General features: G+C 33.7%; 2 protein-coding genes and 1 pseudogene across 2 annotated transcripts; 1 reads left to right on the forward strand and 2 right to left on the reverse strand.

The window, feature by feature from the left end:
* Window positions 1-550: 550 nt before the first annotated feature.
* LOC143553087 (protein MKS1-like) lies at window positions 551-1,479 on the reverse strand. The gene has a single exon (XM_077043152.1). It carries the CDS (start codon window positions 1,382-1,384, stop codon window positions 716-718), a length of 669 nt encoding a protein of 222 aa, XP_076899267.1. The 5' UTR covers window positions 1,385-1,479; the 3' UTR covers window positions 551-715.
* Window positions 1,480-6,622: 5,143 nt separating this feature from the next.
* LOC143554634 (mitochondrial succinate-fumarate transporter 1-like) lies at window positions 6,623-13,510 on the reverse strand. Its single transcript, XM_077044352.1, has 3 exons — window positions 13,491-13,510; window positions 9,548-10,054; window positions 6,623-7,450 (listed from the first exon to the last, which is right to left on the reverse strand). The coding sequence occupies exons 2-3, from the start codon at window positions 9,950-9,952 to the stop codon at window positions 6,905-6,907; spliced, it is 951 nt and encodes a 316-aa protein (XP_076900467.1). The 5' UTR covers window positions 9,953-10,054; window positions 13,491-13,510; the 3' UTR covers window positions 6,623-6,904.
* On the forward strand, window positions 7,945-9,349 carry LOC143555740 (chloroplastic group IIA intron splicing facilitator CRS1, chloroplastic-like; annotated as a pseudogene).
* Window positions 13,511-18,162: the final 4,652 nt, after the last annotated feature.

An 18,162-nucleotide genomic window follows, 5' to 3' on the forward strand; every position in this document is an offset into this window, starting at 1 on the left:
ACCAAGAGTACGATAATGATAATAAAATATAAAAAAATCAAAGGCTATGTTAATATGCTTTAGCAGAAAAAAAAAATCAAAAATCAAACACAGTGTATTTTAATAGGAAAAAAAATCAAAAAATCAAACCAAGAGTATCTTATCCAAATATTATAACGTGATTCATCTGAAAACTATCTAAGTCTTAGCAATTAACATATTATTGTATAAAAAATAAGCATGTGTTTCAATTGCTATTATACGAGAAAGTTACATGTTATTACACAACTTGATCTTAAAGAAAATCCAAAACACAACCGTTCATTATATTATAGAAAATGACAAAACTAACCAATAGTGCTGACTAAGTAAGCTTGACCGGCCAAGACATCCAAAATCTGTTCAAACTGACAATCACATTTTAAGACCAATCCAACAATGAGACGAGTCAACGAATCAAACTATCTAAAACGATTCGGTTAGCCAATTTACACATTTGTTTCAAGATTCAAACAGTTATCCCTTCATCAAACATCCGATAAAATTAGAACGATCATCCAAACCAACTAAATACACTTTAATTTAGTTGATCAATTTCAAACCAACAAACTCAAGTTTTTACATTCAATTTCCTCTACAAAAATAATAAAATAATTACAAATTCCAATTCTACCCCTACCTACCTACCCATGGTAAACAAAGACAACTAACTAATCATCATATTGATATTACACATTTAAAAGTCAAACAAACTATGAAAAAGATCCACATTTGGAGTTGTGGGTGAAATTATATGTGAAGATAAAAGATTTGAAGGACTTGGAATAAAATAATTACTCCCATCCAAATTATTACCATAATTATTCCAATTATTATTTATTACCGGACTTAACCCATGAAAAAAATCATTAGTCAACGGCGAGAAAAAATTCGCCGGCACCGGCAGCAAAGATCCCGGCGCCGGCGACAATATTCCGGGGAAACAACTCAATTCCAGACCTTCCGGAGATAACAACTCACTCGTTTGCGCCGGTTTTCTCCCGTCCGGCGACTTCACCGCCTTTTCAATGGACGCGAATCTGGCCGCCGGCGACACCGCGCCGCCGTCGTCTTGGAAGCCGGAGTATTGGCCGGTCGGAGATGGAGCAGATGGGCCGGTTAGTCGTTGTACTAGATTCATGAACTCGTTAGAGGTTGTGTGGATTACTTTTGGTGAGACGGTGTAGATGATTACCGGTGGCCGGAATTGCTGCTGCTGCTGCTGCGGTGGGTGGTGGTTGTGTGGGTGTGGGACCACCGGTGGTTTGCGGATCTTGTGGGAGTCTTTGTGGACGCGGAGTGGGGCCGGACGGGGGCCTTGGAGTGACCGGGGTGACTTGCCGGCGGGATATTCCGGCGAGTCCATGGTGGAGATAATAATAATATTATTGTTATTGTTATTGTTATTGTTATTGTTATTATTATTATTGAGAGTTAAGAGAGTGAGGTGGTCTATTTGTGCAAGTGCAACAAGTGTATAAATGGTGATTGCTGGGTCAAATTGGAGGCGGGTCCCATGTATTTTTATTTTTATAAAAGTTTTGAGTGGTTTATGTATTTTTTATTTTTATAGTTTATTGATGGTTTGGTTTAATCGGCCGGCATTCTTGTTTTGTTTTTTTTTTGTTATGTGAAAATGATTATTACATGTTGGTAAAGTGCATTGATTGGTCGGTGGGGAGACTACATATTTAACTTTATGTTATTTAAATTTATTTCATCTCTAGTTCTCTATATATATCCTCAACTTTTCAACCTCTCATATAAGGTTGATTTCCATTTTACTTTTTTAGAAGAATATTGATTTATGATGTTTTGTGTAAATTGGTATTCTATATAGGTTTTGACATCAAAGGTGTGTAGTTTGGTTGTGGTGCGATGGATAAGATACTGGTATATATATGACATCGACAACGGATTAAAACTTTAAAGACGGGTGAATCATTGTAATTGGTTAGACTCATTGTTATATATACACGTGTGTCAAAACAAATTACAACATTGAATTAAATGTAAGAAGTTAGATGAATCGATGCACCATTGTAATTGGTTAGACGTGCCTTTATATGCAAGTGAATCAAAAGTAATTCACGTTATTACAATGAGTTGGATGTATTGATGTTTTGATGAGTTAGACATGCAAACATATATACATGTGCATCAAAACTAGTTATAATTGATAACAAAACTCATAAGTTAGACATACCATTGTAATTAGTTTGATGTGCTATTAGTTTGTTACATGTGGATCAAAATATATAATGTGCATCAAATATGTAAACATTTGACACAATTTATTAGCGAACTTTGACCCAGAAACAAAAATATGCCATCTTGAACATATATATTTTGGGTGACGGGTTGCGAGTACTACTATTCAGTAGAAATGATGCGTACACATAATATAATAATATGCGCATCTTTAAATATATATGTATTTACGTTTACTTGTTCAACAAAGTTTCTTGTAGATATGATAATGACATCAGGTTATTTTATTCAAAAACCACGTAGTTTTATATAGGAGCGTAACTTATGAGGCGGCGGGTATCTCCAGTCATTCCCGTTTTTTTCATTTTATATGGTAATTTTTTACGATTTTGTCTGAAAATTTTATAAGTATAGAGCCCGGTCATCCCTCAGTGACTTTGCTCACCCCTATGAGTTGACCCAAGCTTCATCACTGGTTATGTGTGTGTGTATATATATATATTATTAAGCTAATATGAATATATAAATGTGTATTAATTATACAATGGCTTTATAAAAGACAAAAGCTATTCATTTTTGGAGTAAACAGAATGGGGAGGCAGTGCCCCCAGGCCCCCACCCCCACCCCCACCCCCACCCCCACCATATCAATTATCAAGTCATTTTGAATTGAATATTACCATCGTTTACACTGTCTTTATTCACAGTTATCATAGCCAAAGAAATGGGGGAAAATGTCGGTAAATTGTTTATTCATATACGTACCCATGCTTTCCAAGTACAACCAAAGTTGATAACAAGTTTAGTCATTAAGGTATGGTGGCTTTAGATGGGTTATGGGTTCTCTCAATAGAAAAGAAACATTGGGAAAAAGGAATATTGGATTTTAATAATCTTTATTAAACGGTATTGACTGATAATAATCCCTATTCATTTTATCGCCACTGGCGGTCCCAAATTCAAAAAAGTTGGTCCCAATGGTCTCCCGTTAAAATTGACTTAACGACGTTATAGTTTTTTCTGAATCAAACCAATGTTTTAGGGCTTTTGATCGTTAGGAGGATAGGAGTCGAATGATGTAAAACTTAGTTCAAAACAGTGCTTCAAAATGGCGAAACAATACTTCAATTCGGGTGTTTGAACTTACAATTAACCAAATTCAAGTCATTTGAATCATTGTTTGGAGCTAAGTTTTATATCATTCGACTCGCATCTTCCTTCCGATTAATAGCCATAAAAAGTTAGTTTGAAACTCGGAATAAAGTATAACGTCGTTAAGTCCTTTTTAACGGGGGACCATTGGGGGCCAACTTTTTTGAATTTGGGACCGCCAGTGGCGATAAAATGAATAGAGATTATTATTGGCCAATATCATTCAATAGGGATTATTAAAATCCAATTTTTCGAGAAAAAAAGTGGTTTTTTTATAGTTATGATTTTAGCTTGAGAAGGAGAAGAAAAAACTTGTAGAAAGAAGAAAAGTTTATTCAATTTCACCATATAATATTTGATCTTGATATCTAGGGTTGATTGGCTAGCAAAGTATATACCGGTAAATGGTTGATGTCACTACTAGAAAACGATGACAACAGTCCCTCACTACTTTCTAATGGATATGCTACACAAGATGACAAAGAGCTGAATAATAAAAAGTGTAAACAAGTGCCTAATTAGCGAGACAACCTGTTTTAATCACCTTACAATTGTTTGTTAAACCGCTTAATATGCATATGTAACACGTTTAGTTTTTTCATTGAATACGGTTATACAATTTGACGGTTTTTCTTTTGATAGGACTATAAAAGCAAGCTTCTCTCTTAGTTCAATAAATTGAGAAACGCATAAATGCACGAATTGATCTTAAGATGCTTCTATGACTAGTCTCCTAGTCAATCTTCGAAAAAGTACACTATTGTCGTTGGATTAGAGGTTGCTGAGTTGGTTAGCATGGCTCAGGTGTTAAGACTTCGTAAAACCATAGAATGATTTACATGAAGCGACTGTATATAACGAGCACGACACAATTGTGGGGCTGTTGTACATTAACTTCAAATTGTTTGGCGTGTGCTTTGGAATTTTGATTGAAAGTTAGAACACGAAATGATATTGTTTCAAAATCAAGAATGATACTTGTATTTATCATTAAGAAATAATTATTAGAAATTTAGTCCGTTAATGCACATTAATAACACCGGTTGAAACACGAAATAAAACATTGACTTCACTCATTTTGTATAGACAAAAAGACAAAAGATGTCATTTATGTTTAATCGTTTTTTCAGTTGACGTCCTTTAGCATAAGAAATGGCATACTACATCTTTTATATTTAAAAACTCTATCACATTATGTCATTTGATTCTAACTCAGTTAACTTTTCTCGTTAAATCTGGTCATGTGCAGACACATAAGTGTATTTTGGTCATTTTACTCTTGAAAATTAATCATCTTTAGGTCAGTGAATGATTTAGAGTTAATATTATTTTAATTTGCAATAGTAAAATGACCAAAATACCCCTATGTGCAGGGCACACGACTATATTTAACGGAAAAAGTTAACAGGGTTAGGGTCAAAAGACATAATGTGATAGAGTTTTTAAATGTAAAGGATGTTTCCGTCATTTCTTTTGAAAAAGGACGTCCACTAAAAAAACGATTAAACATAAATGACGTCTTTAGCCATTTTGTCTTTTATATATTTAGATGGTCCGTCTCAAACTCATTTTTGCCAAAATAGCCATACTGCACATTAGACAAGTCGTCTAACCAACTTTTCAAAAATTACATTCTCAGTCCCTTAACTTTTAACTTTCAGAATTGACAGACATAGTCATTTAACTTCTTAAACACCAAAAATTAACCCGAAACATTATTTAAATCCCGAAAACTCGTATATATACTAGTATATACATATGTACTTTTTTTTGTTACTTGATCACTTGAATTTTGGACATTGGTACAATTTATCACTTTTATATTTGAACTATTATTGGTTATCTATACTCTCTAATAAAACGCTACAAGTTTTGTCACTTATCACTTTTACATTAAACTTCACCATTTTTAACAAATTTATATTAGTAAAATAATAGTTACCATTCTTAAAATTTATACTTCTATATTTGTCTATTTAATATTTACTTCCTATGTTTTTTAAAAATTTGATATTTATAATTATCTTTTACTTTAAAATTGTTTTAAAGACTATTGTACAACGACTGTATTAATAGTGTTTAACGGGTTTATTTTTTCTTGTATATTGATTTTTATTAAATATTGTATTTTCAAGAACTACCCGTGTATTACACGGGCCTCAAACTAGTATTAATATAATTAGCCCACCTAACTAGCTATTATGTAGCAACTTCACGTGTATTTTTCATACATATTTGGCACGCTTTAACCAAAATTTGTGTGTGTGGGGGTGGGGTGGGGGGTTCACCAATTTTATGCACCCATTTCAATAGTGGTCTAGTGCTCCATCTTTCAATTTGGTGGAATAAGTTGACGATCTTAAAACATTGAGTCCATACCCCCCATAAAAGCTTTATCATGCTCCATTAAAATTACTTACCTTTTTTAACGACAAAAATGTTTTCATTATTTTTCAATATTCATATGGTGTCCACTGTCCACGTTACCCAAACTTGTTTACCTACATTGAAACTAGATATCTTAATAGTTTAAGAAATCATTAGATCTATAGAAGGAATATTTAATATTTCAAGTCTGGTGAGTCACTGAGTTGACAATCAAATTTTTCCCAACAAGTAATTTTATCCCCATAAGTTATTCAAACAGCTTGAAGCTCGCTCAAAGAAGAACTGAAATAGTTAGCTCTAAATTGACTCGGTTGTGAAAGAGCTAGCTTGGCTCGACCTGGTTTGTATATGAACCAAGTTCGAGTTGACGCTAGCTCAACTTGTTTCGTCTCGTTTAAGTTAAAGCCAAATTTTAATGTTTTGTATCACAATGCGTTCTTACTTTCTCACCTCAGTCGAAGTGTCCAACTCCAACACCAATGCTTTATGTTGATAACTGATTTGGCAGCGAGTAATCCAGTATTCAAATGATTATTGTTATATATTTTAATGTGAAACTTAGTTCCCTACTTCTTCCACTGCTCGTTGTACCCAACTTCTTGAAACTTTCATGATTGTTTTAATCCACTTTTTGTGTAATTAGTTGAACCTTGGCAGTGTATGCGCTCAGTATGTAGTTGAACTTTATTTTAACCTTTGTTTAACTAGTACTTTACCCGTCCGGTGAACAGAAATATCAATGCAAGCAAGAATGTGGTGACTAATTATTAAAAATGAATTGAACATTTATATAACTACAATTTATTTTTACGGGTTGTGCTATAGCTGAGTAACACCGGCCTTTAATATTTTATTGAGTTGTATCCAAACTCACAAACATGTTTGTATATGCTCAATACGAAAAGCACGCACGCACGCACACAAGCAGGCAATTACACAAAAAAAGACCATCATCATCATCATCATCATTCATCCCATAATGGTTTTACAAAATGGGCCACAGACTGAATCATGAACTTAAAAAGAAAACGCCCAAAATCATTATTTATTTCAAATCCAATTGCAATAATTGATATTTGCTACTTAAGACTTACTAGCCAAATAACAAAAACAAACCCATTCCTCGTAACCTTAGCTACACTAACGGTATCTTATCATGAATATATTTAGCCTCGTAAACACCAATCACCTGGTCAGCCACACCCCACATAATAGCCTGCCCGGGTGGGATACGCATCAACCGTGGAAGAAGACCTTTCCATAGAGCACGCACCCCTTCTTCACCATATATAGTCACAATCGCATGAACCATCCCTTTATACTTCAACCCACCATCAGACCCACGGCTTTGAGCCATGAGCCTTGTTTTCACTACATCAAAAGGACCTGTGCATATAGGGCCTGCCGTTCCAGCTAGGAATCCAGATACCATGGATTGCCACGGTTGAAGAACCTTCCCATCACCTTCGTGTTTCCTCCATAATAATTTGTCGAAAGTGTTCTTGGCTGTGAACATAACCGCCTGGTTTGTACCGTTGCGCATAACCGTCGGGGACGCCCCTGACCATAGACCGCGTAGGCCTTCTTCACGCACGATTAACCGAGCACAATGGATGGGGCCCTTGTACTTAAGAAGTTCATGACTCAGTCCCTTTTGTTGCTGCAGCCTTATTTTTACCACCTACAGATTAAATAAGGCAGCAATATTACTTTTCAATAATTTTATAAATCTTTGGATAAAGATTAACTGAAGAAAAAAAAGCCCCTTTTAGCTCAACCATTTTGATTTGATAAACGAGACGTCTACGTGACGCTTTAACTAACCAAAACATAACACGTAGTTTCATTTACGCCACGTAGATAATGACATGTCAAAGATATTTATAACAATCACTTGGATAGATGATAGAGCTTCCATTACAATGTCAGCCACTCCCACACAATACTCTCAAAATCTTCCCTAAAATAATCAAACTTCTCAAAATCTAGACTTTTCAAAACCGCAAAAAATAAAAAGAAATCACCCGATAACAAACCAGAAAAGCGTTGACCAAGAAAGTCAGCGACAAAAGAGGCAAAACACGCTATGAAGAAAATCCTCTACAGTATAGATAATCTTGAACAAGGAGGTGGAGGTGGTGGCGGCGGCGGCTTCAATGGGAACGAGACGAAAGAATGGTGTTTAGGAGGATGAAGAAGGGCAAATTGGTGACTGCTGCTGATTTGAGTTTTGATGAGGGGTTAATTGAGAGATTACGAAGTGAAGCTAAAAGGATGAGGTGGGTCAATGTTAAGAAAGCAGGTGTGAATGAAGGTGTTGTTGAACAAATTAGGTTGATTGGGAAGACTGATGAGCTTGCCATGATCAAGTTGACACGCCCTTGTGTCAAAATATGGATCGTGCATGCGAAATTGTCGAGGTTAGTGCTTAATCAATAGGGTGCAAATGAGTTGAGTTGTTTGTGAGTTACTTGAGATCGGATCGATAAGAAGCTCTAAAATGGCTGAGCATTTTTGAGCTTGGGCTCAAATAAAGCTTGCTTAGTTATCGAGCCCGAGGTTGAGCCTTCAAGGCTTGAGACGGCAGCTATTTTAGAACTATGGGGAAAATGTCATATAGCAAAGATTGCAGTAAAATGGGGAATTCCTAATACAAGCAATGAGCAGATGGCTTCTGAGCTTAAGGTAAGACTGTTAATATTATCGGTTTAACCAAAAAGTCAATGCTGCTATTAACTTAGAAGCTAAAATTTATTAGTTTGTTTTCAAGTTCAGGTTCTCACTGGCGGAGTGTTATTAGTACGTAATAAATTCTATATAACACTACGCAAAGATTTCCTTCCTCCCAATGTTGCAGATCTTGTTACCGACCGAAAATCGGAGACTAAAAGCTTCCAGCTTCAAGAAGAAACCGCACGCGCTAATACAGTTGAAACGTTTGACTATCTTGACCAATCGTCATTAGATGTTAGCACTGTGGGTACATTAAAAGAGTTTCAAATTATTCAAGTAGAAGCCGAGAAGCTAAAATTAGAAAAAGAAAAACGGATTCAAGAGGGGAAGTATTTAATCGTATGAGTGTTTTCGGTTATTTCATTTCGAGTTGTTATTTTTGTTGTGAAAAATGAAGATAGGCTAAAACAAATATTACTTTGCAGCTTATAATAAAGACAAATAAGGCGTCAAAAGAGTTGGCAAAGCTTAAGTCATCATGGGAGCCGGCTGAGCCAAGCAAGAGTGTTTAAGAAAGATGGATAGTACATTAGTACTTGGTAAGTAAAAACTCTTATAATAAATTTTTAGAAAAAGAAAATAATGAATTTTGACAATGATAATAATAATAATAATAATGTTGGATGACGAGGTGTTTTTGATGGTGTAATAGAAGGCGTGCATCAACATTACATTGGAAGCATAGGGAAGTAGTGAAAGTAGTCACAATAAGAGTATTTTGAAGCCGAAAATGGCAGGGTACTTGAAGCTCGATTATGCTATTATTATATATCGTGAGAAGAATTATAAACACCACTTAAAGTTTTCAAGAAACCTTGTTACTTATGTAACGAATATGCTGCAATAAAAAGATTCCAATGTGTTGTACCTTTACTAGATATTATCATCATAATCATATAAGGAGTGAATAATTGAATTGAGTGAGCAGTGAGACATGCATATCAATTTGTATGAGATACGTGCAGTACCAATTTTCAATTATTTAGTCATACAATACCATATAAATGTATAATATAAAAAGACAAGGCAAGGTATAGAAATGGACCTCAAAAGGGGTGACAATAGCAAGAGCTTCAATAACACCAGCACCAAAGCCCGAAATGAACCTGGCGCCATCGCTAATCTTTCCGGTGTGGGCGTCTTTAAATGCCGATTGAAGGAGGGCATTGGAGCCCATCCGGAGGGCGTACTTCAAGGTGAGGTGGGTGGCGAAGGGTGTGAGGCCCTTCCATAGAGCACGGACGCCTTCGGTACTGGCGGTGGTGGTGCCGCAGTGGAGAATGCCCTTGTAGGTGCCGCTCCGATCCAGCTGGAGCCGGGTCTTAATAACATCGATGGGCTGGAGACACGAGGCCTCCACTATCCCACCCAGTGAACCAGAGATGGCCTTCACATACGCTGGGATCACTGGTTTTGGTTTTGGGGTTTCGTCTGCGGCCTTGTTCGCCATTCAATTCAACCACAACCACAAGAAGAAGAAGAAGAAAATAGGATAGTTGGGCCGCCACGTTGTGAACACGTTTTCCGTCTTATTATTATTCTTGAGATAATCCTGTTTATAACAAACACAAATTAACCAATCGGTTTCCAGCCAGCTGGTTTAGTTTATTCAGTTATTTTTTTGGTTTTCGGTTCGCTTAATATCCAAAATCAAATTTAGCTTAAAATTTTTAAATCAAGGTTTGTGCAGCTTATTTTATTAGTCGACGTTGAAACATGTGTAAAAAAGTATGTTTATGTATAACTTGGGTTGATTAATAACTTTATCGAAAGCGTTAAAATCTTACAAAGTTAACCACTGAACCCAAACATTTCATAAAATTAAAGTACATAAAAGTGAATCTAAATCAGTTTACTTAGGTCATATGATATAATATGGTCAACTCAATATTTGCATAAAGCTCACGTTTGACTACACATGCGTTTAACGCGTATACAAGTGCGAAAACGGGTTTTTGTTGCTCAAACAGCTCTGGACAGTTTCACATATTGTAATTACACTAAAATAACGTTTTAAACAGATGAAAAACCATTATAACAGGTTTTTTCCGGTTAAAGAGTTATAAGTGCATTTAAACGTTATATAAATGCATACCGACACTTTAAATGGGCTGGAACATGCATTTTCGGTACTTTTTTGTTTGGACAGATTATAAATGTCCAAAAACAATATAAGGCCACTTTAATGAGAACTTAGTTTATATTTTAACTCTAAACGTTAGAACAAAATTTTGTGGTTTATCGACGCGTGCATATAAGTTATTCACATCAACCAAATTAAGTGATAACAATAACAATAATCAATAACCAATAACCAATGACAATAACAATAACAATAATAATAAAAATTGGTGTGCACGGTTCGGTTATTAGCCTCAACCAAATTAACAAATTGATTTTCGGTTTATCGGTTCGGTTTAGTCGGTTATTTTTTCAATTCTCTTAATAACCAAAATCAAATTTAAGCTAAACTTTTTATTTAGAAATACATGAAATTTATGCATAAATACATGAAGACCAAAAAAATTGAAAATGAACTGTTTTGAAAAATCAAAAGACCGAAAAATTTGTTTTCGGTTTGGTTTTAGCCCAAAACTACACCATGCACACCTCTAGACTATAAAACATGCAAAAAATGTATAAAAGCAAGAAATATATGGAAATATAAATGGTTTGGTTCGGTACCATTGACCGAGGATACACTAAAAAAACAATAATAGATTTTCGGCAAATTACGGTTCAGTTTTGGGTTTTGTGAGGAACCGAACGGTTCCGAAATAACCAAACAGAACCTATATAACCAAAAAGCCATAATAACCGAACCAAACTTAGTGATGCCTAAATGTTATTGAATTTATGACAAAACAAACCTTATAACCAAACCGAATCGAAAATCGAAGAACAAAAAAAGCCAAAACAAGTTACTGACCTGGTGTACGAGATTTTTGACCAGCTGTCAATGAGGTTTAGCATAAAAAACAAAAGTATACATTTTAGGGTAGTTGATAAGTTAGTTCGTAACTGAACGGATGCCCGATATAATCAATCGATATATATTTGGGCCAAGAGTTGGCCCCGATGAGTAGAGTAGAGGAGGGAGTGTGATTTATTTGGGCTGATAATTATATCGTAGTGAAACCTTAGTTTGAAAGATTCGTTAAAGTCGCTTTCATCTCTTCGTAGCAAACAATCCGAGGGCAAACTTTGATTCCAATGCGATCGATAAAGATGAAAATTATCTTCGATCAGCTATCCCCAAACGAATCAAAATGTTTGAACCCATCAAAGCTGAGAAGATCTCGCGTCCCCGGTGTGTTTTGATTGCCCTATCAGGTAATTTTCGTCGTCTCTTTATCGATCTCGAACGTCGTACGATAATGCATTTCGGTTTTTTATTTCTTAGGGTTACATTATCGGATGAACTGTAAATGAGGGGACAAAGCGGCAAACGCCTCCTCTCGATATAGCCAAGGATGTGTTGGCTCCAGATGTGTTAGTTTCAAAGGTGGATGGTAGGTTATGGGACATGTCAAGTCCGCTTGAGGTGATTGCCAGCCTTGTTCACATTCGAAAGCGATGAGGGCCGTGTTATATTTTCGGATAATTTTTCCGTTTAATTTTCCTAACATCTCCTTTATCATTTTTGACAAAAGATCCAACATTACCTGCCAGTTTAGATCCGCCTATTTAGATTAACTTGATTTGGTTTGTGGGTTGTTAAGTTTATATGGTTCAAATTATTCTAGTTGGATTTTCTGACTCATTTTCATTTGAACGGAACGATAACCGAACTAAATTCAGTATAGTTAAAACCAAACCGAAGAAGATTCTAGTTCGGTTTTCAATTTTCAAGCAAATAATCAAATAAGACCATTTTTATATAAATTATGCACATGTAACAAAATAAATAAACCAAGTAAAACCTTTTATCAGACTTCAACCGTATGTTACCGAATAAAACCATTATTCTCAAATAGCAAAATTAAAAACAAATTGAGGAAAAACAACTTTAAATGAACACGGTAAATAAAAAACAATTGTTATAACATTTATATTCATGATAATTGAAGAACTGAATCTAGGATTTTACTTTTTTAAAGTTCATCGCTCGAAGCTCGGTAAAAAAAAGCTCGGATCTAAAGAGCCAGCTTGGCTCGGATCTTTAGCTCGACTAGTTTGGATTAAACCCTAAAAGTTTTAAGTTCGAGCTCGAGCTTGAGTAACTCGACACGATTACAGCACTAGCTGTTGAATCGGCAAGTAGACTAGTGTTCAAATCCAAAAAACTCATAGAGAAGAAACTGATCACACTTGTTATAATAGAACACAAACAGAAGTAAATCAAAGCAAAAGCCAAAAACATAACTGAAACGTATGAAATACCTATTTAATATTGAGTATAAGACTTGTGGACTCACTCATGTTTCAGAGGTAAAGATCCACGGCCGCCGCTAAGTTCAAAATAAGATAATAGATGATAGATGGTTAGCAGTGGCGGACCCAGTATTTTTGGACAATGGGGTCCCATTATTTTCGTGTTCAAATTTTTTGGCCCGGTGGTTTTTTGGGTCGGGTGATCAGGTCAGGTCGTGAAACATAATAGAAAACAATATCATTACAATAAAACAGACAAAATACGTCATTCGAAACGATAAGAGAAAACATTACAAATTCTGTTTTAGAGTTTAAAATTTAGGAAAAAAAAAATCGCTTTAACCCAAGCCAAACTGAAACATTCTTAAAATGAACAGTTTTTTAGAGTTAATAACACAAAAATCATTGAAATGGTTTGAAGATGGGGTATTGTTTTATATACAATACCCCCATCTATAATACAATACCCCATCTTCAAACCTTTCCCCCACTGTTTTCAATGATTCTTGCATTATTAACCTTAAAATTCAAGTTTTTAACATAACAAAGTCACAATAATATACAGCATACAATTACCAATTTAAGTATATAATTGCATAAAATCAATCAATTACCAGAGAGTTGAGGCAAAATCAAGAAATAATGACGAAAGAGGGTGGTTGGTGGTGGAGAAGCGCTGCAGCGGCGTCAGGGGGTGGGCTGGTGGCGGAGGCCTGAGCAACGTTGAGGAGTTGAGGCTTGAGCAGGAGCGTTCTGTTCTATTTGTGGTTCTGATGCTATAAATTTATAAAACCCTAACTACTATATTGACTCAAAGGAAAAAAGCAACAAAAAATAAAAAGCAAAAAGTGGGACATTTCTACACATAAAACAAAGAACTTTCCCACTTAAGTAGATATTCATCATGTACATGGCTCCAAAGTCCTAATTTATTTGGGGTCCTTTTAAAATTTTCTATATCGTTTCTAAAGAAATTTTAAAAAACATTGGTATCCCGAGACCCCAATAACCACTACGTAGGTCCGCCCCTGATGGTTAGGTTATGTATATATATAGGGTACTCAATCTATAATATATATATAAACGAAGATATAAAAATCTTACGTGTCGCGATGTGGTCGCTTCCTATTCTTGGAGTCATCAGATTTGTTTGATTTTTAAATAGAGACTTCTTATGCATTTGACCCGAATTAATGGTAATGGATCTTACAAAACCCATATATTCCTTAAACGGGTTATAACATCTCACTAAATTAAAAAATTTTCTCACCAAATTATTGATGTAAAAATCCTATAAAATAAGATATAATAAAAATTAATATCTTATTTATTTTAAAAAGATATATATATATATATATATATATTATTTAAATTAAAAAACCAATTTGATAGTAAAAAAATAAACGGGTATTGGGTCTCATCAAACCATAAGTATATTATTAACTTTCATAAAAATTATTTATAATTAAAAAACCAATTTTATAATAAAAAAATAAACGGGTCTTGGGTTTCATCAAAACCATATAGCTTTTAAACCGGGTTATAACATCTTATTTATTTGTGAAACAATTTATAATCAAACCATAAGTATATTATTAACTTTCATACAATAAAAAATATAAATTCAAAAAATTAATAAATGTTAGAACAAACATTATAAAACAACCCCCGTAATACGGGGGATAAAAACTAGTATCTAAATAAAGGTAAATAAAGGGTTTGAGTGGTGGAAGTTTTAGGCTCATATGTTGGAGTCATATATAAAACTAAAGTGAGTTATTTAGGTTAGATGTGCATAAAATGGGTATTTTTATGGTAAAAATCGGGTCACGTAGGAACCGATTTCGTGTATTTGACCGGGGAAAGATAAGATTTTAGAAATTCGGTATTCGGTACTTACGTATATGAGTATTTCGAAACTCGATACCCATTTGAAATATTTCAAGGTTTATTGAGAACATGGGCGGAACTACAAGAGGGCCAAGGGAGTGATGCTCTGGTCATATGTTTAGATGCTTACTTTGATGGGTTTTTATAATTGACCCTCAAAAATCTTAGGTGATAATTAGTTGCGATTAAGATTGGTAGCTTAAGTAAAAGACGAAAAGTGTTAGTTCTTACTAGTTTTTTTTTTACTTCCTTGTCTTTTATGGTTTGTACGAATAGTTCATAAAAAAGTGAAACTTAATAGAGCTACAGTCTTGGTCTAAGACTAGTCAATATCACCAAAGACTTTTGTCTTAGAGTGTTTTAACTTGAATTCTAAACATAAAGTTTTAACACTAAATAGTAATATAATAATAATAATTTAACTTATGTTTTTTTCACAAGCATTTTACTCTTCACTTATATTACTAGCATTTTTACTCTTCACTTAATTAGTTGCAGTGACTAATTGGTGTAGTAGCAATGCTGCTTTAATAACAAATTAGAAGTTGGGTGCGCAAGTCTTTAAAAAACACATGTAAATAACATGTGTCTGTTAAAGAAAAAATTGATAATTTAAGTAAAAGAAAAAAAAAAGTGTAAAAGGTTCTTACAAGATTATTATTTTTAGTTTGTATGAATAGCTCACATGAAAGCGAAAGTTAACAACTTAACATGTCTAGGTCTAAGAGTAATCAATATCACCAAATATGAAGAGTATTCAATATCACCGAAGTATTTTCATTTAGAATGTTTTAACTTCAATTTTAAATATAAATTTTTAACTCTAAATAGTATAATATAACAATAAGTTAACTTATGTATTTTATTTTTACTAACATTTTTACTCTTCATTAATTCTTATTTAGTTCGTTTATTTTTGTTTAAAAAGTATCTATCTCTTTGAAAGTATAAGAGTTTTTTTTAACATCAACTAAAACTTTCTGGTTTCGTCAACTGTCAGGGAGGTCTTACCCGCGCATATCTTCAAGCGGATATTTCGGTGCTCGTACCCATTTGAATACGAGCATTTTGGTATCCGTTAAATCTTATGGTATAGTTTTGTATTATGGTTTATAGATTTTATTTGGTGTTGGTATTATAGTCGGGGCGGGCTTCTAATTGACTTGTAATCATAGCTCGTCTTTCCACTTATCAACTATCGCAACAACAAAAAAATACAAAATCAGTATTCAGTTTATTATTACTGTAACAACTAGTAGTTAACCCGTCCGGTGGACGGAAATATCAACTTAGGAATGTGATGACTACGTTTATTTAGTAACAAATGAGATAGTTTGATGGACACCTTCCAATACATTTTGGGAGGTACGGGTTCACAAAAATAACAAATAGAACGGTAATGACCTCATATCATATTTATATATCTATGTGTTGCAACAAATACAATGGGATGCATCAATCTGTTGACATTTTAGATTTTAGAATTAAATTATTTCAATAAAGGCAATAGGCCTAGACATAGTGTAATACATGTATGTATCATAACGTAATAAAGGTTATAAGTAACGTTCGTATTGTTTGTCAGCCCTGTTTAGGTATTAATGACATTTTGTTAAACAAATAACACATCGCTCGTATCATGTTTAAACCATAATATATAATATAGATATGGAAACAATTATCATATACATTTGTAAGAAACTTGATATACCAAACTTAAAAGGGTAACATAGACTAAATAAAAAAATAGCATGCACACGCTCTACAAATGTTATTATGAAAAGCATTTAAACTCTTAAACTCGAATAACCTAGTAGCGACTTTGGACACTTAACTATTGGAATTTGGTCATAAACTTGAAGTTGGGTCACTTCTATCGTCTTCTTCGTTTCATCATCAGCGCTAGAAACATCAATAACTTTATGGCATTTCTCATCCTTAGAGCTCAAGACATCAATTACATATCCCATTTCCAATGTGTAAGTGATCTCCTTTTTCTTTCTTTTTCAAATTTGCGATCCTATTAAAGTTTAAATTAAATATAATGAATAACATAAAAGTTAAGACAAAAATATAAACCTCTTCACTAAATTACTAAATTCATGTTGAAGTTGAGATTTGCGTTGACTAAAGTATAGACTGTGCTCAATAATTTGAATTTTCTAATATATAAAAAAAGGCAAGATGATTAGTGCATTTTTAAAAATAGCGTTGATTTACTTGACACTAACTGAAATTATGTATACCTTGGTGTCATCAGCAATAGGTGGTGTTTTCTCATAAACACGTTCATCATGTTTGTTATTTAAGTTGAACACCATCTAAGTTGTAAGTACAAATTTTCTTCTGTTAGCTACGATTTTGTGGAATTAAAGAAAAAAATGTTTGTACTAATGAAGCCCAACTCCATAAATATATATATATATATATATATATATATATATATATATATATTGTACAAAATATATATAATATGAATTTAGGTTATTCGAATTAGGTCAAGATACCTATATCCGAAATAAAAATTTGGTTCAAATAAGGACCGATTCGAATAAACCAAAATATGAATCCGTATTCGAATTCGATTTGAATTTCGGTTATTCAACTGCAATTCGAATAATGAACACCCCTAAATTGGTATCTAGTCCCACTTTCCTCCGATTAACTTTTGGTATCGTGAAATTTCATCATGTCTTAAGTGAAACAAACTTCAACAACTTACCAAGCTCTCATTCTCCATAAGCTTCCAAATTATGAAACCCCGGATTGTATTGCGCCATTTATGTGTTGTTTTAAAGTCATGCGAACCCTGAGAAATGAGCAAATTATTGGCTACAAAATGAAGAAATGAAAATAAAAATACTATAAAATATGATCAATAGAATTGATGCAAATTGTTAACAGCTCAACAGGTTTTACAGTTTGGTAAAGATGCATAATTTTGTTTAAAAGGAAATTAAACACGTGTTAGAAACCTACAGGCTCCTCCTATGAATAGTATAGATCTGTGAGTAAACCGTAACTTGGGATTTAGTATATATATATATATATATATATATATATATATATATAATTTACAGATTATACCAGATTCTTTTATTCAAAGGGTAATTTGGGCATTGTAGATTTAGTTATAAATTGCAATAATTTCAATCAGGTCAAAGATTAAGTTCAGGTACATACTACTACAAAAGGTCTAAATAAGTCATGGAGTCGATTCAGTTTCAGGTCAAAAAATTGTTTCGGGCCAGATTTGTTAAAGTTAACATATAATTTACATTTTTATTTTAAGGGTATCTATGGAATTTTTAAAGAGATGAAACAAAGTACAGGTCGAAATTTCATTTCGAATCACAATATTGATTTCGCGTTGTTTGTAGCGTTCAAAATTTTAAG

The sequence above is a fragment of the Bidens hawaiensis genome, unplaced genomic scaffold, assembly GCF_021521415.1.
Source record: "Bidens hawaiensis isolate Kalapana, Puna unplaced genomic scaffold, B.hawaiensis_p1.1 tig00001032_1, whole genome shotgun sequence".
Lineage (NCBI taxonomy): Eukaryota > Viridiplantae > Streptophyta > Magnoliopsida > Asterales > Asteraceae > Bidens > Bidens hawaiensis.

Bases quoted from the DNA above. Each gene is read 5' to 3' on its own strand.
- LOC143553087 (XM_077043152.1), bottom strand. From the start codon at position 1,384: ATGGACTCGCCGGAATATCCCGCCGGCAAGTCACCCCGGTCACTCCAA.
- LOC143554634 (XM_077044352.1), bottom strand. From the start codon at position 9,952: ATGGCGAACAAGGCCGCAGACGAAACCCCAAAACCAAAACCAGTGATC. The intron at 7,451-9,547 runs GTCCATTTCTAT...TTTAATCTGTAG, and splicing joins CTATTGTCACCCCTTTTGAG to GTGGTAAAAATAAGGCTGCA.